The following is a 24,959-nucleotide window of genomic DNA, read 5'->3' on the forward strand; positions in this document are numbered from 1 at the left end:
TAAAGTTTTAGTTCAAATAAACAGAACTAGTGCATGACTCTTTCCAAGACCCCCCAACAAGACTTGTTTCTCTGGGTTTTCAGTACCAAGGTCAACAGGTACTGATGAAGAATTTGGGGCTCCTGAGCTGTGACTGCTTGTTAAAGACTTCTTATGGGGCTTTGCACAAGCTACTTTCTTGCTTTATACTTCAGTTTCCCCTGCTTCTAAGTGAGATTATAATCTAACATCTCTTAGAAGTCAGGAAAATAAAAGTTAGAGCTATAGTAGCATACAGAAAGTGAGGTCCCTCTGTGTGTCATGTTAATCACAGCCCCCAGCGATGCCACTCTGCCTTGCAAGGTACATCAGGTGTTTGTAACTACAATAAACAGCTGTAAAAGCCAAGTGAGAAGGGTCACTTTGAATACAGGTCATCTGTCCCTGCATTTGCATTGCTCTCCATTGCTTGGCTTCATGCAATTCCCATGCAGCTCTGTACTTGCAAGAGGTAAGTGCCCCAGCTTTAGTCAAATCACAAGGGACAAGTGTCTGGCATCTCTTGAAACTCAGCTCATCCTCTCAGAGCTGTGCTTGTAGTTATAGCCTCAAAAGGAGCAAAGTCTCATGGCTTAATTTCTCACTCTTCTAAATGCTAGCATCTTGTAGTTTTTTATTTATCAGTTTCTGCTACTCTGGAGCCAACATGTCAAAATCCCTTATTGCCTGGCCTCCAGCAGTCCATAAAAATCTCACAGCAAATCCTGCAGATGGAGACATACAGCTGGTACCTTGCTGGATCCACCAGACAGCAAAAGGAAATAAATGGTTGGTGTAAGACAGAGTATTAACTTAGTTCTATAGAGTATTTAGGGATTTTTTTTATATATATTTTGGTGTCACTTGTTCATAAAACAATTGAAAACTTCTGAAGTTCTCTGCACATCAGAAGACTTCCCTGCCAGAAGACCCAGTTCTAGAGCAACTGGTCTGGGAGACAGAAACTCCAGAAACCCTGGAGATCTGACTCCAGGACAGTCTGTCAGACAGTAACTGAACCTCTCAAAGAAAACTGTTACTTCTTTATGTTAGCATATTTTCTTTTTTAATAGCACACTGGAGTTCTCACTCTCAGGTTCCAAAGGCCTTTGCAGACAGGGGGGTTGAAGCAGAGGCATGCTCATTGGATCTCAGGAATCTCCACATGGGAGAAGCTCCTCTTTCCAGATCTTGTACACACACACAGGGCATAGTCCTGGAACCCCAGACTGATGCTGCAACTCTGAGACCTTGACACCAGTCAATTCACAGACAAATATATTGACTCCTCATTTCCAATATACTTCTTTTCTATATCACAAGTGCAATGCAGCATTGAACATGTCAAGGACTACTGGTGGTAAACAAAAAGTTAAAGCTTTGCAAAGTGCAGTTACTCACAAGACCACTCTGACATTTCAGAAGTCAAGAGGAACTATTATTAGCCGTGTCTAATAATATTGCAAGTTCCCACCCATGGAATCTGTGTGCAATTCTCCACTGAATTGGCAGCCTTTGGCAGTATCACTGCCACATGATTGCAACCAGGCAAAAAACTGCCATGGCACTGTGTAGCCAGCTTGAAAATACCTTCACTGCTCTAGGGAGATGAGTGATCCCTTTGGAATTGGTTTTTGGAATAGTAAACTAATGAATCACTAACAGCTTTAAAGTAGACAGAATGTATTGCAACACAGCATGTAGTGCTGCAGAGCCGAAGGAAATCTGTTTACAGTGCTTCAACAGACACTCGAAATCAAGATGCTCACGAAGGATGAGGCTGTTAAGAGAGAAGCAAAGCTCCAAGTACTGTGAGAGCAGTTATCCCTACCAGGACCAGCAGCCACTCCCTGGTGCCAAGGGTGGGCTCTGACACCCAAGCACGTTAGCCAAGCACAGCAAGGCAAGGTAGAGCTCAAGGGAGGGTGTCCACATGGGCAACAACAGGCCCCTCTCCTCCTGGGCCTGTTTTGGTGCATGTCCTTCAGTCCTAAGTACAAAGATCAGAAATTACTCCTGCCATTCAGACATTCACTGCCAACCTCTCCCCAGCCACAGCCCCCTGGAAGCCTTGTCAATATGATTTATATTTAGTAATGAGACAAGGTCGACACCTAACTTTGCATTCAAGCCAAAGGTCAGCTCTATGCATACGGCTGGTGGGAAAAGGCACTGCTTTATAATTCTGATTCTTAGCAAAGCAGCACAGCCTGAAGACAGAAGTTAAATAAAAAAAAAAAAAAGAAAAAACAACAACAAAAAACCACACCAGTATCAAAGTCCCCACAGAGTTGGATGGGCAAGGGGAAGATCAAAGCTCAAAACCCTCCTCAACTTAAGGACACTCAAAGCCACAGCTATTTTTTAAGTTCTCCACCCTACTTTTGACCAGCCAAATCTGGGCTGTTACACAAGTGAGATGCATCAGGCCAGAAGGGTTGTCCAAAAAATAAGCAAAAAGGAGCATAACTTTGAAGGGAACAGTTAAAACCTTGACTGGAAAAGACAGCAAGTTTGTTATACTAGTGCTGTTTATCCAGGGATTAATTACATATTTTGCAGCAAAGACTTCCTAAACACCAAGGAATCACTTCCTTGAAGGATGCTCTCTACCCATTAAACTGCAATCACACTTTTTCTTCCTCTCTTTTTAGGTCCACCACTATACACACCTCCCAGTCCAGCAGCCCTGTTTCAGCAAGAGGCCTTGCAAACTGCACTGAGCAAAACCAGACAGGTTTCTTTACAGGTGCTAGGGAAGGTGATCAGATAGTTTATCCCTTCACAACAAATATATGGAGAAGGGGCAAATTAAAAGACAAATTGATTATTATTTAACCAGATTGTTCAATATTTGTTGTTAATGAAATTCATATAGCCACAGTAGGTGACTGTGCAGTGAACTAAGGAATAACAAAGTTGAACTGAGGAATAACAAAGTGCAATGAGAAGGGAAAAATGTTTCTCTCTGCTGCACAAGGGTAGTACAAATAAATCACTTGCAGCTAAGAAACAAAAAACATTCAGATTTCAGATCCAAAAAAATATCCAAATTACAGTGCACTCCTACAAAGTAGTTTTAGAAATACCAAAAATAGCTGTAGCAATACTAGACCAGAGCCCTACCCAGGTGCTGCATAGCCTTCCCTCCCTTCCCCAAAGGGGCTGAAGATGAAAGTTTAACCTGATCACATCATTCAAAACCTATTTCATACCCCCATAACCTGGCATGAAATTCTGCACACCCTGTACATCTCCAGCTTGTAGGCTGGGAAAGATGTACTGCATGTGCTTCCTCTGCTTGTAAAGCAAAGGATTGTACTCACAAATCAGCCACAGTTTTATGAGGAAAAGGAGGGAGGACCTTCAGTTCCCATCATATTTGGAGCCTTATTCAGAACTACACACACTCCCCAGGAGCAGTCATGCCATGGGGAGTGGCACAATCAAGGCCTGCCATGCCTTGACTCAGCCTCACTGTTATTTAAGTCCTCAGCCCTTCCAGGAGAGGGTTCGAGCAACACTGAGCTCTGCAGTACAGACTGAACAGGGGTGCCCAGAGCACCCACAGAGTTACTCCCTTCTTAAAGTTCCTCCCAGCACTATTATGAGGTGGCTGCATCCAAGCTAACTGAGAATTTTGGCAGAAACTTTCCACAGGTCCCTGAGCCTTCTGTATCAGTGCTGTTGATTCAAAATGACACTTGCAGTGAAAATTTACACTTGAAATACAGACTCCTACCTATCAGGCAACTAAGCCAAGACCAGCCAATAGGCATAGCTTATCAAACAGTAAAGATTTTGGGATGTAGCAGGAATGAACTACAGGCCAGTCCCTGAACTGGGGAAAATCAAAGCTGGCTTGTACCTCTACTCCAGCGTCAAGCCAACTCACACACAGTCCTGCAAACAGTAGGTATAACACAGTGGATCTCAGGATGAGAAGTCTGTGCTACCAGGGCTCCCAAGGCAGAAATGAGAAGGCTAGTTTGCTCTTAGCCATTACACATATACAAAGAAAAGCTGCAAAGTAACTATTTTTCTATTTTTGTTTTCTATTCAATGTTTTGAAAGGTCAAATGTATTTGCTCTCTCCTGTGTTGCCTTTATCAGTGCTTGAACTCTAGCACTGCCAGATGAATCATGAGTCATACAAACACCCCAGAAATACAGTGTCAGAAGCAGATCCATTGTACATGAGTTGTGTGCTCAGTTGTCAGGGGAGGATTGTTTCCTTTTTAAGCATGGAAGGCCCTGCAGAAAACTAACAGCCAGTTTGCAAATGTGCCTGAAACCAGGTTCTCTTCCCTTTGATCTCTGCTCTTCAGCTGGCCTCTGAGAGCTGTCAGAAAATAAGAGAAAGGACATAAGTCTGAAACTATATATAAGGAAAAGCAGTAGGAGAGGGGAAGTCACATGGTACCTGACAAAACTTTGGAGCATTTATCCCTCATAACAGTTGTCCCATTTCAGCAAGACATTGCTCAGCTTTTTCTGGTATCTGGCTTACTTCATATTCATTGCTAGAAAGCCATAACAGAGTTGTACCTCCCACTCTGAGGTTCTCTGGCCCTTTCCTACCTTCCCATTTCCTCTGGGACACACTCAGTAAGCCGTTAAAAATCCTGCTTGTGTTGCCTAAGGGACATGTGGCAAGTCACCTTTCTGACACACACAAAATAGTCTGAGAGTTAAAGAAGTGATGTGCAAACAGGTTCAAAAGAAACTGCAGTGTGCTCTCCTGCCATGAAGGCTGGTTTGGCCTCACTCCTTACACCCAGTTTGTCCTCTGTTCTCTCCATTCCCATTCCAACTAGGCAATTAGAGAAAGGTATGTCCTAAATTTTGTTTCATTTGTATGATAACAAGTTTCCCAAAGCATCAGTAGACTGGATCTAATGATCACAAACACAAAAGTGTCAAGCAGTAGAGATAAATGTTGTCCATCAACACACAGAACAAGTGATAATAAAGTCCCAGCAAAACACAAAATGTAGGAGAGAGGAGAGTTCTGTGGTTGGACAGTTAATGAATGCTGGAAACAGGCCTGGAGTTCTACAAAGGATTAAATTTCTTGCTTCTCAGAAACCAGATGCTGATACTGACAAATGTGTATGAAACAGTATTAGCATTTCCTGATGCCAACAACTTCAGATCCAGATACGAGCAAGAGCTCTGGGTATGGGTGTCAGCCTGAGCTACCAGGCAAGATTGTGTGCAAAAGAAGATGTGGAAATCAGGTAAAAATAGGCTGGATGCTGCTCCATCTGTTAACTGTATCGCAAATATAAAAGGCTGCTTTCCAAATCTTGGCAGCTGCAAAAATACAGCACTTTGAATTGAATACCATTTTGGGTTTTACTTTTCCTTTGGTTTTGCTTTCCCTTCCATTTTTTGCTTTAAGGTTTACTCTTCTTTCTTGTGTTCCTCAGTCAGCCAAGGAAAGGGACAAGAAGTTCAGCAGCTGTGTCAGCAGGTTTATTGTCAAATAACTGTCCCAGCACTTCTGGCTCCACCAACTTAACACCATTAATGGGGAAGATAAATTAAATTCTCTTTTCCACATATACAGCTAGAACTAGACTGCATATGGGACTGAGGGAGAAAGGAATAGGGTAATATGAATATACCAAGAAATGCACAAGATTTGGGCCAGTACACGAGTACTAATAGTTGCATTTGCCTACCACATTAGCTGAAAGTTAGAGCTTAGCACTGTACTAACTGTGGGGAATCTGCACATTACTCAGTGAAAATAACAGTATGCATGTAACATGTTTAAGGAAAGAAACTCCTTTGTTGCGTCTGGTTCTCCTCATGGTGCAGAAAATCCCCATCATCCTCTCATCTATCACCAAAATATCTACAAGTACCAAGAACAGCAAAGGACTTCACAAAAGTGCCTGTTGAAGCCAATCAGAGAAGTTAAACCACAGCAGCAAAAACTATTCACCCTTTCCCCAACACCAGGAGTTCTGGAAGAAAGTTGAAGGATACAAACTAAAAGCACTCAGACTATCTGAATTATTTTAAGCAGATGGAAGAGAAAAGAGAAAAAGCAATTTGAACGAGGAAATTACAGGAATGCTGATGCTTCCAGGCAGCCTGGAGGTAAGGCAGGGAGAACCATTCACGCTGTGCATGATGGCTTTTTATTCCTACGTATCCCAGCTAGACTCCACAAACACACAGCATGTAGAAATCAGAAGTCAAGAACAAGTTGGAGAAACAATTTTTTTCAGGTTCAACATGAGCTATTGCAGACAACCAAGTCAGTTTGTTTTACCCAAACTCCTTCAGCTACCCATAATCAATGTTTAGCTCCCGTGCACGGCAGGAAACAAGTTCTGTGCTTGTGTGCCTTTGATTCCTGAAGGAGCAAAGGCTTTGAGAATTGTTTTCTTGGGAAGCAGAAGGAAACTGAATCCTCATTTCAGAGGGACAAATCCATGCAGGAAGAGGTAGCTGTTCCATAAAGTCAGACACTGGTTTTTGATAGTCCATACAAGTCTACAGATTCTCATGTTTTGGGCACGTAATAAGTGATCCATCTGTGTGCCCTATTCCTCCCAGGAATTCAAACATTAGGTGCATCTCACTAACAGCAACACTTTAGGTCAGCAACATCACATTACCAGAAGCTGGGCATCAGAGTGGGACAGTCATGAACCTGCTCACTTCCTGCCAGGGGATCCCAAGTTTTAGTAACCCTGCGTCCTCCAAGCTGAGGGAAGGGAGGAAGGCTGTAACTTTTACCAGTGAACACATGGTGGGGGAAATATTCTGCCACTGAGTTTACGCCTCGCATTGCAGTGGAAATATCCAACAGCTCTCCCCTACCCAAGCACTGGAGGCATAGTTGGTTGTGTATTGCCTTGTCTTTTACCCCAGGTCATTTTGGTCTCAAATGCCATGAATGTAACCAGCTCTACCAGCCTCATCCTCCTCCTTTGCTCCAGCTGATCATTCTGCCAGCAGCCATCATATAAACACCAGTTATAAGGAAGTACACTCCCCTTCCTTCTGCCTAAAAGAACTCCATGCAGTTATGATTAGCTAAATATTTTCTCTTAGTTTCCTCTCTATACACATAACTGGCTGTATAGAGATAAGCAGCTCTTTGGCAAATCATAACTAATTATATTTTTGAAAGTTGAGCTGCATTATTAAAACACAGAATACGCCAGCTCCTGATTGGCCTGAAGACTGGATTTATTCTGGGCTCCCTCCAATCAGAATTAATCTTTCCAGAGTACAGTGAAGTGTCACCACTGAATCAACACCAGGAGCCAAAGTGACAGCAGCAGACACCATTACTCAACTAAGATAACAGACCCAGAGTCATTGAAACAGGCAGATGTTGGAGGCTGTCTCCCATTTCAGAATAATGTTCCTCTCACAACTGAGCAGTTATTTTAGGGAAGCAAGGATAAATTCATTACCATGTGTAGGGTGCTCAGATACCACAGTAATAGAAGCAGTTGTAGCATTCCGGTGTGTACACAGCAGGAATGCACCTGGCATTGACATTCCCCATCCTTCACTTGGATAACACAGAGCAGGGCAATGCAATCAATCCACATCCACTGGAGACCTGCTCCCATGTTAGTGTGAGCAACAGGGCTTTGCTGCTGCAAACACAGAAAACAGAACTTGAGATCTGCGACACCAGAAGTGATTTCCACAAGAGACAGAACTATTTATTCCCAGCATCCTTACCTTACTTCCTGGTAACAGCTTGTATCCAAACTTATCAGCTGCTCTTTTATCAGATTACAATAAGTAATATCCTCACTGCACAGAATGCCACACTCCTCTATTTATAGCTAAACTACACGGATCAACAATTAGGGAAAAGCATTGATGACATTTAAAAGTGGAGGTTGAATTCTTGTTTACTGTTTTTAAATGAGATCTTTCAGTTAAAAGCATCAGAAGAAAGTGATTCCAGAACTAGAAGCAGATGTCACAGCCTTGGAAAGCAGAGAATGTGGGTGTAGGAAGGTGTGCTTCCCATTGCTGACAGGTTTTACTGACCATCCCTGCAGCTTTCTCCCACAGAATGACTCCTGCAGTGATATTACCACATACCACACACACTTCAACAAGGGTAATGTCCTGCATGTGGGTTGGGGCAACCCAAAGCACAAATACAGGCTGGGAGGAGAATGGATTGAGAGAGAGCGTTCAAGGACAGGTTGAATGGGGCTTGGAGCAATCTGGTCTAGTGGGAAGTGTCCCTGTGCGTGGCAGGGAGGCTGGAACTGGATGATCTTTAAGTTCCCCTCCAACCCAAACCATTTTATGATTCTGTATTAAAGACAGATGATCAAATATGCACCTAACTGCTTTAGTGTTCAGGTCAGAGCTGTGACTCAATCAGTAAATAACAGGAATATTGATATTCATAAATCAAGATTTTTAGAGTTTAGAGTCCAGTTAGTTCAATTAGATCATGAATTATGAACAGAAACATTTTGGAAAACAATAAAACCACTTTGCCTGATGCACAATACAGTCTTCAAATAGCAGGCTAATACAGATGCCCAGAAATCAGACCTGATATTTATGTGTTGCTCTATTGTAATTTCATTCTCATTTATCTTTACCCACAAGATTTTCATTTCACATTTCACCTGAATAAGGATGGTTGATAATGCCCAGGACTTCCTGGCACTTGGAAGACCATTTCCTTATGTTGGCAGAAGGTCAAGCTGAATGCCTTTTAATTTGGCCAGTTATCTCACCATAGTGAACAGCTCCAACCTGCAGCTGAGATATCCATTCCTGCTGCATAGCATACTTGGAGTTGCTCAGCTTCCTCTGACAGAGCTCTGAAACAATGTCTTTAATGGGGAAGGATATGCCCATCCAATTCTAATGGCTAATTCCATCTCCTTACACTTGGAGAGCAAAGCACCAGATGCTCCGGATTTCCTCCTCTGTCAGCTACAGAGCAGTGTTATGCTCAGCTCCCACAGTTTGATAGAGCTGTTTGTTGTCTGATAAAATGTGGGTCCTCAGGGAAAATGCAGGGCTGTCTCTGGGGAAATGTATAAATACACCTTATTTGGTAGCAGAGGAACACAAAGCAAACAAGTTTGTCTATGGGAAAATCCTTGCGAGGTCTTGGGAACACTTTTACCAGGGTTTTCTCTGTTCCAAATCAGTTACCAAGAGGTGGTTCATGTTTAAAACATAATTAGACATTCCAAAGACCATCTTACATCAAGAAAACTATAGTAGGGTAAGGAAGGGGCAACTTTACATGATATCCCCACCTTCATTGCTATATGTTGTCTATACAAGTATGGATCATACTCCTAATTTGTGCTGAGATAGCTCCCTAGTGGGTCCAGATGAACTTACAGCAGCTTAGACCTCCTGTCTTTATACAGTGACCCCATGGACAGCTGCCAGCTTATATTTGACACTTCTGGGTTCAAAAACCCCTACCTGTGGCTCCAGGACTAAAGAAAACGTGCACAGCAACCTTTCTAGAAATTCCAAGTCACGCCAAGCAAATGAAAAGAAATATATTAAGATTTTATAAAGTTGATGAGGCAATTATCAGCATGATAAGTGCATTGTAAAGTGTTTGGATTGTTTTGCTCCACAACAATTTGTTCAAATCTCAGCGTGTCAACAGTTTTGAGGATTGATTTGAGTTGTTCATCCTCTTTCTGCCTCTGCCACAGATGTCTCACTGTCCCTGTGGCAGACAGCCATTAAAGTATGGAATCAACACTCCCTTGGCTGTGTTTCCAGCCAAGTTTGTCAGCCTTGTCTTGGAGCAGGTAAGGAGCTCTCACACTTTTCACAGCTCGGGGGAGGAACAGTTTGTAACCAACAGGAACCTTCAGTAACAACTGAGGTCACCTCAGCTTGCAGGCACAGATATTTGTAAGTGAGCACCTCTTATCCTAAATTCAAGTTATATGTATACATATATTTTTGTGTACAGCCACAAAACAGTGCTGTGACATCTTAATGGCCCAGAACCTATGGTTTTCAGCATTTGGAGCCCTGGTTTACACACAAGTTCCACAAGGTCCATCTGCCATGATTTCTCATAAGCCAAAAACATCTTCAAACTTTTAGAAACCCACTTCCTCTCTGTACTGTTAACACAGCCTTCATACACACAAGAAATATTTGCTCTTCATTACATACACCTGCAAAGTCCTCGGGAATTAAATATTAGCTTTTAGAAATATACACATTCCCATTACTAATAAGGAATTAAGCATTAGTTGTTCACAGCAAGTGAACAAAAGACTTTAGACTGAAATAGATAGCTATTATTAGTGTTTGTTGGGTTTTTTTAAATGATAGTTTGGAGAGTAGAACCTTTATCAAACAGAGTCTAAGGAACCTTATGCAATAACAACTTATTCATTTCTGACAGCTGGCTGTCCAATTTTGAGATATTTCAAAAGCTTGAAGGGATGTCCAGCTTTCTAAAAACAAAGCTCATTGCAACACCAAATTAGACACCCATACAAGGATACTCGTAGATATCAGAAGTTATTTAAACACATTAATCAGCTTTTCCAAGTGGTTAGAGATATTGATAACAACTGTGTGCTGAAAAGATTCACCCCACTCTTAAGAGTTCATATTTATTTTGGTCTGTTCATAGAACTGTTTTAGCCAGCTCCCTCAACCCAAATCTCAAAATCCTTCTTTTTTCTCTAGTCAAGAAAATCATTGGTGCAAAACAGTAGAATATTGGATAAGATAGCAGTGGAATGAGTTCCCCTCATGCAAAATAGTCAGGCTTTCAAAGAATTAGATCCTTCCATTTGACAGAGAATACAGTCCACATCACACACACACAAAAAAATAAAAAGCAGTGGGCAAATTTCCAAGACCTCTGAATAACAAAACAGTGGTTAATAAAGCAAGTCTTATTTTTCTCTCTTCTTTGGCATTTAATATCCTACTGATTTGTGTACACTGCCATTTTGCTTGCTGCAGGACACATGAAGTGACAGGAAACCCAGCCTCCCATCTGGGCTGGTCCCATCCATCTGCTGATTAGGGCAGGGCACAGTGCAACCATATGGCCACAATCAAGAACCCACTAATATCATCCAGAGTTAACTGGGAAGTGCTATAGCCCACTTAGTCTCCTAAGGATGATAAATCCCTCTCATTCTGTCTCTCCTCCCCAGTGGACATGGGAGATTTGTCTTGTTGCCTGCACAGATGAAGCTTTGGTTAGAACACCAGTGAATTTTGTGCTTGTAGCTATCAAAGACAGAATGAAGAAATTATTTCCATGAAACAATTAAACTCACTCACCTGCCCTTTCTGCTTCAAGTCCCAAATGAAGCCCCCCTTCCTCCCAAAAGGAGGAACTCTGAAATCTGAGGCCAAAATTCTGAAATGCAGCACATTGGTACAACCCAGCAGCTGAAGGTCAGAGATGTGACTCCAGCAGCAATGCAGTGGAACACTAAGAGCTCTTATCTACCTTGTTCTTACCTGTTAATGGAATGGGAAGAGCCTACTTATCCAGCAACAAACAGGAAGAAAAGGACAGGCAGAACTTGATGTCTCCTTGAAGAGACACCACTGTTGCCACCTCTGTTCCTGTTGCACTGCTCCATGGAGGTGGCTTTCAGGAATACTAATTTCCTAGCTCTCAAGTCACTAAAACTCAAATCAATAGCTCCCAGTGGACCACAGCACAAATATCACATGTACTAGAACAACCTTTTTTGATCATCAGAAACAGAAAGCAGGTCCCAACATAATGCCTGAGTTACATCTTAAATTGAAAGGCTTAGTCTCAGGAGGTGCCCAGACTGGGTTTTAACTGTAAGACCATAACTCCAGGAGCGTTTTCATGACCAGTTTCCACTTTTCTACTGTAACAAACCTCCTTACTTAGCAGTAAGGACTGTAGTCAGGTTCTACAGAAGGGTATTTTTACAGGGTAGAGCTGCTGCCAAAAGTCACACTAACTCACTAGGTACCAACCTTCCCTCGAAGGTAATATTTGATAAATAGCACAGTCCAACTGCTGGAATGGCTCTGTGTTTTGGGAAACACCATCTTTTGAATGAGACGTGCAAATGGAAGATCATTTTTGACAACAGAACCAAAAGTGATGGCCTGGAACTGTGAGGACCAAGTGTCAGCCTGCTCACAAAATGCTTTTCAGTACAAATAATAATACACAGTAATTGGGAATTGAGTTTTTCTAACATTTTTAAAGCTATCTTAGAACTGTTACATAGCACAAGAAACATAGGACTTCCCTAGAACTCCCAAATAATAGGAACTCTTAAAAAAAACCCCAAGACCTACAGCAACTTGATAGAACAGGGAAATACTCGGTCAAAATCTGAGCATAGTCTTTAACGTTATGCCAACAGACTTTGTGTGAACAAGATGTTTCTGTTTTTCCTGAAGCTGACAGATTTCTCTTGCTCTCAATACCTGGGCGCTGCCTTTTAAGCTGTGCATGGAGCCCTCTTCTGGAGAAATCCGAAAAAATAAAAGCTCAGGAATGCAGCAGAGTTGGCTCTGCATTAAGGGAGAGAGTTCGAGGACTAAGTTTCTCTATTCATTTTAACGACAAGCTTGAAAAATCTATACAGTTTTCCAATTGTCACGTTTCAATGGGTTGCAACCAGCAAAAATGTGGGGTTTCTTCCTCTTGTAAGCTTTATTTACAAATTTTACTTTGATTCGTGTCTGCACAAAATGTGTAACATACAAAAGAAAGGCTGTGAAAAACTTGTTTTAAAACAAATATTTTGCACATAGGCTTTAGAAAATATCCTTTGGGAAAAAGGAAAAACACACAGATTTTTAAATCTCTCACATCAGAGTACGTATTTACTGCTTACTGTACCCTGCACAGGGAACTGCATAAGCTACCAGAGTACATTTCGTTTTTATTGTCAGCTTCAGATCAATAAAGCTGTATATTATAGTTATGCTTTGGAGTTTTAAAGGTGAGTCTGAACTAAAGGATTACTTGAAACATCTTCCTCAGTTACTCCAGCTACTGCTCAGTTTTCCTTTTGGGGAAATAAGGACAAACAGTTGGTAGCAGTAGTGTAGACTAAATCTTTGCAAGAGGAAAGAATAATTTATTGTCCATCTCTACCACAGTTTTTACAAACATAATTGATGGGCTGCTTTGTTGACATGAAAAAGTAATTTCTCATCCTCATCCTTTTAATGCCTCAAAAGGCAAATTTTATACTTAAAAATGCAGTTGAATTAGATACAGACCAAGAAGACACAAAACCAAAGCTACTAATTTTAGACATGATCTACTGATAAAAAAATAAGCATTTTATAGTTCATATTCTTACCAACATGAGAATTTCCTCAAACTTTTTTCTACATTGGAAATTTTGCTATCATTAAGTTATTCCTATCTCCTTCCTCCACAGAGAGTATTGCATTACTAGATTGCTGCTGCTCAGAAAGAATGTTATCAAAATTGAGCTTTTCTGGTTTCCACTGGCGCTGTATTATATGAGACAGTCTTGCTACTCCTAAGAGAGAAAAAAAGAAAACCTGCAGAAAAAGAACCCCCAATGTGTTACAACCACTACACAGCCAGATGGCTGCATTTGTTTAATATGTTGTTTCTCGCATTCTTCTGTTTACTTTTCCTGTCACATGAAAGTTGTGCATGTGGCTTGTCAACGAGAGGAGCCAAGCAGCCTCTCAGTAATTCTCATTTCTCTCCCTCACATGCCATCAACCTCAACTCATGCTTTAACCTGCCAATACTCAACCTATACCTGAAGGCAGAATTACATGTACTTCCATATTATAGCCTGATTCATTCCCCAATTCATTAACTCTTAGACACGATCTATAAAGTAAACTTGGAGATGCATTAAGTCACAAGGTAGAGACACTGCCAGATAGAGCTGCATATGCTAATAAAGAAGGTGGAGTGCAGTTTAAGCACTTAAAGCAGTGCTAAAGCACCACAAGCTCAACCCTGAGTTACATTAGAACTCAGCCCAGCAAGGGAAGAAACTCTGAAGCATGGCTGAAAGTTATCAATAAACTGCACAGCTGTTCTCAGAACCAGGTGTCTGCACCTTGTCAAATTTTAAGTAGATATTAGTGTTAAAAAAATGCAGCTATGTTTAACAGGCCTTAAAAATCTGTCCTGTTCTGTCACATACATATTGCTTTCCCTACAAGGGGCCGCTAAAGAAAATCCAAACTCCGGCTGATTAATTCAGCAGTGTGCTAGAGAAGCTGCACAAAAAAAAAAAAAAAAAAAAACCAAACTAAAACCAGAGAAAGCCAAGGAAACCAGATGGGAGGTCTCCAGGCCAAGATGAGAGAGCATCAGTTCAGTATATCCACAGGTTACCTTTGCACTGTGTGTGCCCTCTCCCCAGCCCCTCTGCTCCCTGAGCGTTGCTTCTCACTGGCAGCTTTGCCAGCCCAGCTGCCTGCCCAGGCTGGATCCCTGCCCACTTGGGACAACTTCTCCTTCCCGGGAGCCCTCTGGGTCTCCCCAGCCCTCCCAGGAGCAGCAGCTCAGCCAGTCCCAGCAGAGCTGGCGAGCTGCCCATGGGCCAGCCCTGGGCCAGAGCCACAGAGCCCCAACCCAGGCGGGCAGAGTGGCCCTGCAAGGAACCCTGTGTATGTCACCAGCACACGCTGCTCTGCACCATAGCCATGGCCCAAAGCAGCTGCTTTCATTTGTTCCACTCCCTGGAGCAGGGCTGTTATCCCGAACCCAACCCAAATGCCTTTGTGCTTGCTCACAGCAAATCCCCAGAGTCTCCTGCTGTCCCATAACTCCAGCCACCCACGTTCACATGTTTACTCCTTATCAGGTTAAACCAGGACCTAAATATCCTAACCTTGATCCACAGCATGTACACATTCAGTTCACCCCACTGCCTCCTACTTACACACTGTGTGGCTCCTCTCGGCAATAAAGCTCTCCCAGTGATGATCCCTCACCATTTTTCGCCTTATCATCCTATTTTGGAAAAGCAGACCAAATGCCTGCTGGAGATTGCAGTTACACAGGCACGAGGGCTCAGGCTCAGCGTCCCAAGCACTAGTTTCACACTCCAAAACCCCCCAACCCCCTAAGGGTTAACACAAAACCACTCGATTCCAAGTCAAAACGGAATTAAGTTTTATCCCTACTCAGGATATCAGCACCACCGTCACTAAACGCAAGAGTTTAGAGAGCTCCTGAGACAAAAGAAGGAAGGATGCATTTAAACTGGACAACAAAGGATTTCCAAACCTCCTCTGAGCTTCCAAAAGAGTGAGCCCTGTAACGGCGGCGGCAAGAGGAAAAGAGCAGCCAGGAGGTGTTGGGAAGTCAAAGCCCAGCGAGTCCCCGTGCTTTGACAGGCAGCAGCAGCGGGGCTTCAGCAGCTCCGTGTTTTTAAGGCTGGGTGTTTTTTCCTCTGCTTTCTGGCAGAGGGGGATCTGTTACATTTAATAAGAGAGAGGCTACATAGCAAGTCACTAACGGAGTATTACACATCTATCAGGAGAGTACGGAGAAGGGAACGTCTTGCAAGGTCTGATTTTATTTTTCCTCCATATTCCCCCCTCCTCTTCTTTTATAAAAAAAAAAAAAAGGCAATAAATAACGTGAGCTGCCTGTAACAGCCTTCTACCCAGCAAAAGCCACAGAGGGAAGAGGCAAATCAAAGTTGCAGCATTTGATATGACAGAAAATATTGCTGCTGCAGCTGCAACCAAGACACTTGAAAGATTCCCCCCACCACCTTTCCTGAAGGGAAACGGAAAAATGCTATATATCACACGGCAAATTGGTTGTAATTGTAAATCAAGGAACTACGAGATTCTACATTCCTAGCAACTGGCTTAGAGCAGAGATCCTGCATCTTTAAGCAGTAATTCAAGCAATGTATAATTACTCAGAAATCAGACCTGAATTACAAATACTTTCAAATCCAAATGCACAAAAGCAGAAAGATGAAAGAAAGCAAGGAAAAAACACACATTTCTTACCTGGGACAGCAGAAAAGACAGAGTAAGTTGACTTTTGTGCTGCATTTTGCCAGACTAGAAGGTACCAGAGGCTTTTTCATTCATGCACTCGGCTGCACTGAGCATATTTTCACTGTGAAACAGCCTTTGAGAAGAGACTCTGCCTTGAGAGCCAGCCAACTTCCCAAATAGATCAGCAGCATCATCACTAAAGCATTGGATAGAGTCTGATGACCAGAACCAATGGCTTTACAAGGATGATTTCTTCACAAAGCATCCCCATTTTGCATCACACATATTGGGCAAGCACCTCTCACAAACACAGCACCTTTAGAAAGCATTTTGCTTTGGTGTATTTGTGTGTTTAGTTTCAGACTAACACATCATGCCTTACAGATCTTGATGGTATTTTCCCTTTCAGAAAATGGAATTGCACAGAGAGTAATAAGAGCAACTCTGAGCACCACTGCAAAGAGATTCTCTTTATTAAAATGTTAATAAGGTATGCTTTGTTTTCAATAAATCAAAAAAATGACTGCTGCAGTTTTGGCTACTTCCAAGCCTTAGAAGGAGAACACAGTGAAATTTTTCAGTGCAGTAGAAATACAGATTATATTTTGTGTTTTCCCCTCAATCTCACAAACCATAATGAAGACAGATCCATTCTAGCCTGCAGAAAAAAATCCATCATAAGGCAATAGATTTTTTTATCTGCCCAGGTAATGGCAGAACTGGCTTTTTTCATTCAGTGAACTTGAATCTGGGACAAAGTTTTGAGGGTGCACGCCCTTCAGTCACAAAAACTTCTCCTGTTTGAAACAGGGGACCTGATAGCTCAAGGACCTGCTTTCTCTGGATTGGTTATGTTGCAACCCAGCAAGCAACTCAGGCAGATGGACCAAAGATTAGGAATGGATTCCCCTGCCTGCATTTCCAACTCCACCTCTCTTGCCACTCCCCATTATCACAACACTCCAGTCTTTTTTTGAGTTGTCTTCTGGCAGTCACCAGAGTTACTTGGCAGTACCCCTCCCCCATTTTTAGAAGGATCAGAAGTCTCCTCAGCTCTCATGACTGATGTTTTTCCCTTGCTTGCTCATCCAGCAGAACCAGCTGCCATCACTCTCTGCTCTACCCCACCACAGGTGGCTGCTGTGCTGGTGGAGATGAGAAGAAAGCTGGGGAGAGAAAGGCAGGTAGGCAGATACTCCGGGAGAAACATTCAAAGGAGCTGCCAACCACTTTGAGTTCCTCAGCGTCAGCAGGAGCTTCCAGCTGTGAATAATGTTGTTTGATACACCACTGCTAGTCTACTGCTCACAGCTTACATCCTCCTTTACCTACCCACTGGACCAAAACTGAGGGAAAACACTGTCATTCCAAGTTTAAGCCCTCACATGCAGCAGTAACTCTGTTCCAGTGCCTCCATTACACACAACTATAAATTCTCAAGATGGATTAGAAGCCGAACAAAACCCAGCAGGAACAACCAGTAGCAATAATAATGTTCCATATAACCACAAAAGGTTCACCACTTAGACAAAAAACATAAAGCAGGTAGGTTGCTTTCTTTTTCATCATTTTTTAAGGCAGAAAGCCAGCTTAGCAGGGCAAAAAAAGAAAAAATTTAGAGCTCTTTATGATTAAAAATAAGTGAGTGACCACCTCCCATTGCTGCTTCAGGGAACCAGCTCCCCACCAAGTGTAAATCCCAGCCTCAAGAGGATCACCTAGGAAGTTTATACACCAGGTTGTGGGGGGATTATAGGTCAGACTCCACAGAAAACAGCACCAGCTGTACCACAGTGTGCACAGCATTTGTATGGGGGTGCTGGACTTTGAACACTCTCTTAACCCCACAAACAGGGGCCAAACAGCTGAGTGAGTTACCAGACCAACCAGAAATAGGTGGTGGCTGAAAGAAACAAAGGCATATCTGCATCCTGTTCCACAGGAAAAGGACTCATTTTAAAAAAGTAAAAGCCAAGTCATGGGGTAGATGATTCACTCCAAGGTAATGCATGCAGCAACATGAGATTTGAGCCAACAAGAGCAAATAATTTCTGTACAAGACACAGCCTGGCCATTGGGGCCACCCCACCTCGGGGGCAGAGAGGGAAACAAGGAGTTTGGGGTGTTCCCAATGCTCCCACAGGCACAAGGAACAGAACCATCCCTATCACCATGGCATCCCTCCTCACCACTGAGGGGTCAGGCAGCACAACCAGGCACAAGGCAGGACCTACCTCACTGAGGAGCCCTTCCCAGCCAGAAGAAGCCACATATCGCAACCCTGGAGGGGTGATTAACCAATCCTGGAGGGGTGATTAACCAATCCTGGAGGGGTGATTAGCAGTTTCCAGGGGTTAACCCTTGCCAGGGTGCTGACAAGCCCCAGCACAACATAGCGCACCAGCGTGAGGGCAGCTGAGTCCCCTCCAGCCCTCACCCACAGGGTCTGGCCACGCTGGGAAATGGCCCCTTTGGCTTTGCTCACCTGAGGCAAATTCCAGTCCATCACAGCCCTGGGTGCTCTGGGGGTTACTGGGGTTAACTGGGCACAGGTGCCAAAATCAGCTCCTGGGGCCCAGGAGAAGGGTTTGGCCCCTTGCAGGTGGACTCCCAGCCCAGCTGTGTCTTCTGGAATCAGCAGCAGAGTCTTCTCTGCTAATTAGCTTATTAACGAAGAGCTGTTAGGTTATTAATTAGAAGTTAATAGTTGGTTGCTCAGTCTGTCTCAGCCTCAGGTGACTGGAAGAGTTTCAAACTCTGCACAACCTCACTGAGGAGGCAGACAGGAAGCAGGTGATGGAGGGCGATCTCTCTCTTGAAGCAGTTTTGCTACACAAATGAAACGTGAAGTTGTGGGGTCATGGAGCAACAGCAACAGAAATAAGAGTCTTGGATTTAGGGCACGGTTAGAGGAGGGGGTCCAGACCTTCCCTTTTAGGGCAAGCTGTGCTTCTCTTCCTTGCTGATGCAAAGTGTGTAGTAAGTTTAGGCAGTGACTGAGGGTCTTGGTCTGTGAGCAAAGAAAACTTCTGCCAAGACCTTTTCTGGATCCAATCCCATGTTAACTGATGGGTGTAACATGCTCTGCAGTCTTTAGATGCAAGATGCCATCATTTTCACTTATAAAATCTGGAACAACTTGACACCTCAGCTCACTCCCTCTCCGTGACATTCTCTGGCCACAGAGGCCAACGCTGAGCTGAGGCTAATGTGAACAGTATTAATGGCCTGCAACACATAAGGTGTTGTCACAGATAGACCTATTAGCAGATGAAGGAGTAACTGTATGCCGCCAGAAATGCCTTTTGACCTTCAGAAGATTTGCCCTGACTATTTTGCAAAAGCTGAGGATCAGCTGCTATGAATCTATCAGAACAAGAGAAGTTTTATTTCCCATTAAAGTGGGTCACATAAGAAACCTGGATGCAAGAGAGAAGGGCTAATTTCCCTTGTCATAGTACTGGCAATCTGTACAGTCCCGGCTGCTTCACCAGACTGCAGTTTCTTTAAGCCCAGAAAAAGGTTTTAGCCCTGGGCAGCAACTGGGGTCATGTAAGCTTGAGTGGAGCATTTCTAGGACAGAAGGCATAAAAAGAGCACACCCTGATGTGGGAGAATAATGCAGTCTAAAACAACTCAATCCTCATCAGATCAGCATCTGTCCCTAAAGAACAGGTAGAGCTGAATTTCTTTGAGGGCAGATGGGCCAAGTATGTAGTGAGACAGAAATTCAGTTAAGCACAATAATGCAAAGAGTAAGTTTAGGTGCAGTATATTTCTGTTCAGGAGGTGTTGCACTTGACTTATTGCTTTAAGGGTGATTATGGTGGTGCTGGGTTTATGACTGGGCTAGATGGTCTTGAAGGTCTCTTCCAACTTTAATGATTCTGTGATTTGACATCATCCTTGTTGTTAGAACACGGTGCTAATAACACCAAGGCTGTGGATTCAATCCCTGCACAGGGCATTCACTTAGGAGTTGGACTCAATGATCCTTGTGGGTCCCTTCCAACTCAGAATATTCTGTGATTAGCAAACTCCATGCTGGTTAAGGCTTTGTGAAATCCTTCTGAGTTCTCTCCAAGAAAGGCCAGAGAACAGAAGAAATCAATCCTGACCCGGTGTGTCCATCAGGTCTGGCACATCATCCTCTTGCTGTCCCCTGCAGAGTCACCACCACTTTCCAAGGATGAGAAGTTGTAGCAAATGTACCTGGCTAGAGGTGGAATCCATAGTAGGACTGAAATCCCCTCTCCCTGCCTGAGGTTCTCCAGCAGAATAACTGAAGCAACTGGCTGCAAGAATGTTTTATTCTGGAGGATGGATATTCAGAAGACTGCAATAGAGCTGATTTAGTGAGGAGTTAAGAAGTGTGTTTCCAGGCACTCTGGTTTTCTGCTTGGCAGTTCCGCCAAAACAGGTTTGAGTAGGGATTCTCAGTGTTGGTACAGCTGAAGTTTCTTTAAGAAAGATTCACAAAAACACCAAAAAAGGGGTTTGCAGTTTTAAATTGAGCCCACAGCTTTTCTTTATGTACCTAAGCCAGGGCCTCCATAATAACCTCAAACTCCTACCAGTATTTCTTACACGAAGGACTTACTGGCAACAGAAAGTTTGGCATTAGTTCAGCTTTTTCTAAAACCTGTAGGACTGATGTTGTCTGCTGTTCCCCTATGTCCCAGCCCAAGCTCTAGAATGGTAAAAGGGTTTTGTTTTCATACTTGCTAACAGGCAACTAGAACTGATACTTCAGTGAAAAGAAACAGGGTGTGTTTCGTTGTCAGAAGAGGACTAAAAAACAGTTGGTGAGTCAAACAGGAATCTTATATTTTGGAAAAATCCTTAAGAGGCCATCACACCCTTTTCCCTCTAACTAATAACAATAATAATAAGCATAAAAACCCCTGTTGTAATGACCGCAAGACCCATTTTTTTCAGTTCTTTAAGGGATAAACCCTATTTTTGCATGTTTTTGCATCCCTGAGCCCTTTAAGCATAAACAAAATGTATGTTCAATTTCTAAAAGTTGAGCTACTGTAAAGCATTCCAGAGTAACAATTTGCAGTGCTGTACAGCTACTTTTCTAATCCTTACTTGGACCAGAAGCAAACTGTTCCTTAATTCTACCTTCGTCTGCACTAAGCTGGGGAAGGAATGAAATGAGCCTAGTGGGATGAATGTTCCCCAGCAAGTGCTTCATGGAAATGAGTTTGTTTTTCTTCCCTTTCTCCCACTGGCCCCCTTTGTGGAAGGAGCTCCTGCTCCTCAGCTGACCTCCAGCATCTAATTGTTTTCTAGAATAGTGCAGGTAATTTCTGGTATCTGTTATGAACATGTGCCTTTCAGCTGAATCACAGCAATTGAGCTTGTCCTCTGAGCTTGCCCCTACTGCAAAACTCCCAGTAACTCAGTCACCTGCAAACCCACACCCATCCCCATGGGCAGGTAGCTGAATTCCGGTCCCTCATTTACCTACTTTTCAGTAATATAGAAGTGTCTCACACCCACTGGCATATTTGTGCACAGGGATATAGCAAAACCTTCCTGCAATCTTACAGAAGCAGGAAAACTGAGGCTCAGGATGTAAAGAAACCTGATTAACATCATGGAGGTGGTCAAACACAGAGTTAAAAATCGGCCTAATTGCCAAATGCCTCAGGCACTGGCCCTTCCGTCTATTGAAAGAACCTCTTGGTCTTCCTGGGGGACCCGGGAGCTTCCTCTGCTATTCAGCTTCCCCAAAGCTGAAGCCCAGGTTAATTTAACAACTCTTCATTGGCTGAACTATCTGTTTCCATTCCCCTCCTTGTTTTAGCACCATTACTCCTTTGCCCTCCCACTACATGTGATTGTATCTGGCCTAGATACAGGTGTCCTGGAAGCAATTACAGCTTCCTTGGAGGAGAGTATGATGCATGGCAGCTCATTAGTGGTTTGCCTGTATTATGGGAATGACTCCTTGTTTCCCTTCTGACCTCACCTATTGTCTAGGAAATGAATGGATACAGGAGTGAGAAAATTTGTTTTGGCAATGGGATCTGTATTTTCCAAGGCTCAGTTATATTGAATTCTGCCCAGAAATACAAATCAAAATAATTAACCAAACAAACGCACAAAAGAGCTTATCATTCCCTATTTTGGTAGCAACTATACTAACTGAAAGTCATTCTTTAAAATTCACTGTGCAAGTTTATTAGAAAAGTTACTCTTTTATACATATTAAAAAAAATAACATTTCCATAGGAAATGGGAGAAAAAGCAAGTTATCACTGTCAGAGGTTCTTCTAAGACATATCCAAACTCAAGATATTCATCATGAGTAATGGGAAAGTTAATACTGCAGGAATAAATTAACCACAGAATTTTAATGGTTTTATTGTGTGACAGTTTCTAAAGCCCAACCAAATATCAGCTAGGGAAATTCAAATGCAAGAGATATGCTCTTAAATCTCACAGTTATGGATTTTTTTTTTAAAAAATCCCTTCTTATGATATAAGGGTCATTTAATATATTCTACCATGAATACACAGCTTACTGATGGGTAGAACATCTCACCATTCTTACCCAGCCACAAGCCAGCTTAATCTTTTATCTTTTCACAGAGGAACAGCAGATACATAAGTATATTTTAGGGGAAATAAAATAGTTGAGAGAGAGAGAAAGGGAGAATGTGTCAGTCTTTGAATATCTCTGTACACAGGACTTGAGCTGACACGTTGGCCCGGAGCTGTTAAACCCTGGCTTTGGGCACAGCTGCTTGCACTCAATGTGTTAAGAGAGTGGGGTACTGCTCTCTTTTGTGGTATTTTCGGCTACTGTGTCTGCCCTGGCCAGTGCAGCTCTGTATTTCATGTCATCATCATAAAAATATGGTTTCCAAGCCCCTTCCATCAGAATTGCGATGGTTTTTGCCCTGGGCAAGGCAGCAACTACAGTATTTTGGGTTAAAAACTGGCTCAGATACCAGGGGGCTGCTCCAGCAGGAAGACACAGTTGTAGGAAAAGGGACCCGAGCAAAACTTCCTTCATAAAACGAAAAGACACATCTGAGCAACCTGGTCTAGTGGAAGGTGTCCCTGCACATGGAAAGGGGTTGGAACAAGATAATCCTTCAGGTTCCTACCAACCCAAACCATTCTGGGATTCTGTGATTTACAACCTGACCTGTAAGATTGGGCAGCCTGAGCTCTGTAATGGGACCGGGCTAAGGGTGAGCTCAGGGATATCCTTGTCTCACTGAACTCAAATTGCCAGAGATTTCAGCTGCAGCAAGATTTCACCCTCCATGTCTAGGCTCTTTCTTCCCCATTTACGTTCACAACCTTTTCTCTATGCAACTGTCATGGCTTTTAGGCAGATAAATATCTTACATGCTTCTCAAGGGTGTCATATGCTATTTAGTATTTTCCCTCTGGTATCAGCACCTGTTAACCATGGAAATAAAGTGATTAGTCTTACATGTTTGGCTTCAAAAATTGATTTTGGGGCACATCTCCTTATCATTGGCAGATTTGCTGACTCAAAATAATGATATTCTCTTAAATGACAAGTTTTCTCAGTCTTGAAAAGTAGGAATCGCATTGGCAAATTTTCTGGGTTTCCATTTCTCATGGAATTTTCTATACCTATCAAACCATTTATGACAAAGCTGTCTGATATTATGTAGCCTTAGAGAAAATTTTTCTCTGCAGATCTGGAAATGTCTTAAGATTAAAAAAATGTCCTTGTGATGCAGGGGTTGAAAAAATAACATTTGAAAATTGAATGTTCTTTAAATAACCAGAAAGCTGTTTTGTTTGAGTTTTTTATCTCTGAAAATAACCTGGTACTTTAATCAACCTAAATACGACTGTGATCAGGTTAGATAAAAAGTAGCACTATACAACTATGCAATTATTTGAGACCTAAGACAGTAACATCTCAAAGAGCAGCTAAAACCAGCTGGGTTCAGGTTTAATAGGTCATTAGTTCTCTTTAAATTAGCTGAGCGTGCTGTTGTAACTGTGTATTCAAGTATTTCTACAGATAATTACAAGTGAGCACATTGAAATGATCCTCAATAATGTACATCCATAGAGAACTCAACCTAAACCAGAGGATCCTTCCTGCCCTCCTGTGTCCAGAAAGTGTGTTTGGCCTGATAAATCTTCAAGTTTGAGCTCTTAAGGAGGAATATCTCTCAAAGAAACCACTCTGCCTACACCAAAACCATCTGATTCTTACACTACTTCTTCAGATGCCTTTGAAATACTGTATATTATGCATGAATTCTTGTTTCATCATATATATCTTGAGATCTCTTTGTATTCCGTTGTTTGTCTTCAATTTTGCATCTTGCTTATGTAAAATTCATTAAGGCTTTGTAAATACGAGGAAAAAACCTGTTCCTTTTGCTTTCTCCCTTGGGATTCTAGAAGGTTACTTTGCCTCATGCTAGTCTATAATCTCTCTCTTGGGTTTAGTTTTTAATGCTTGCAGTACTCCAAGAAAGAGGCAGTCTAGGGTGTTTGGAATTGGTAGAACTGAATCCTCTAGCACTAGAACAAAATATTCTTGTATTATCTCATCTTGGTCAGGTTGTGATCATAAAATCACCTGCTTTTTTGCTGAATGAGCCTCTCAGAGGAGGAGGAAACAGATTGCAGTGGGTTGCTCTGGGGCTGTGAGGCATCATCAGCTCTCATACCGAGGTCCCTTGTCAGCTGCTCACACAATAGAGTGTGGGTTGGAAATTTGCTTCTGTTGACGCAGGAAGAAAACATTTCGCTTGAAGGGATAGGATGGAATGCTGTGAGAATGACCCACAGCTGGGTACTAAATTCCCTTTTTTTTTTTTTTTTTTTTTTTAATATGTTTAAAATCAAAATAGGACTTTGGTAAATCTAAGAACTCTTACTGGCCATGCTTGATAAAAAACTAGTCGTGCACAGTTTGATGCCTACCATAC

At 42.6% G+C, this 24,959-nt stretch overlaps 1 protein-coding gene across 2 annotated transcripts in view; it reads right to left on the reverse strand.

The window, feature by feature from the left end:
* The window catches only part of CDH13 (cadherin 13), a 447,767-nt gene extending 431,545 nt beyond the window's left edge, over positions 1–16,222 (reverse strand). The window contains exon 1 of one of the 2 annotated variants that reach the window (XM_027646729.1): positions 16,021–16,218. In XM_027646729.1, coding sequence (XP_027502530.1) covers positions 16,021–16,065 — 45 coding nt within the window. In that variant the 5' untranslated portion in view covers positions 16,066–16,218. Of the gene's footprint in view, positions 1–16,020 lie in introns of both variants that reach the window. The other variant, XM_027646728.1, reaches the window with a different exon arrangement.
* Between the last annotated feature and the right edge of the window lie 8,737 nt (positions 16,223–24,959).

This window comes from Corapipo altera, unplaced genomic scaffold (assembly GCF_003945725.1).
Source record: "Corapipo altera isolate COAL_440 unplaced genomic scaffold, ASM394572v1 62, whole genome shotgun sequence".
Classification (NCBI taxonomy): domain Eukaryota; kingdom Metazoa; phylum Chordata; class Aves; order Passeriformes; family Pipridae; genus Corapipo; species Corapipo altera.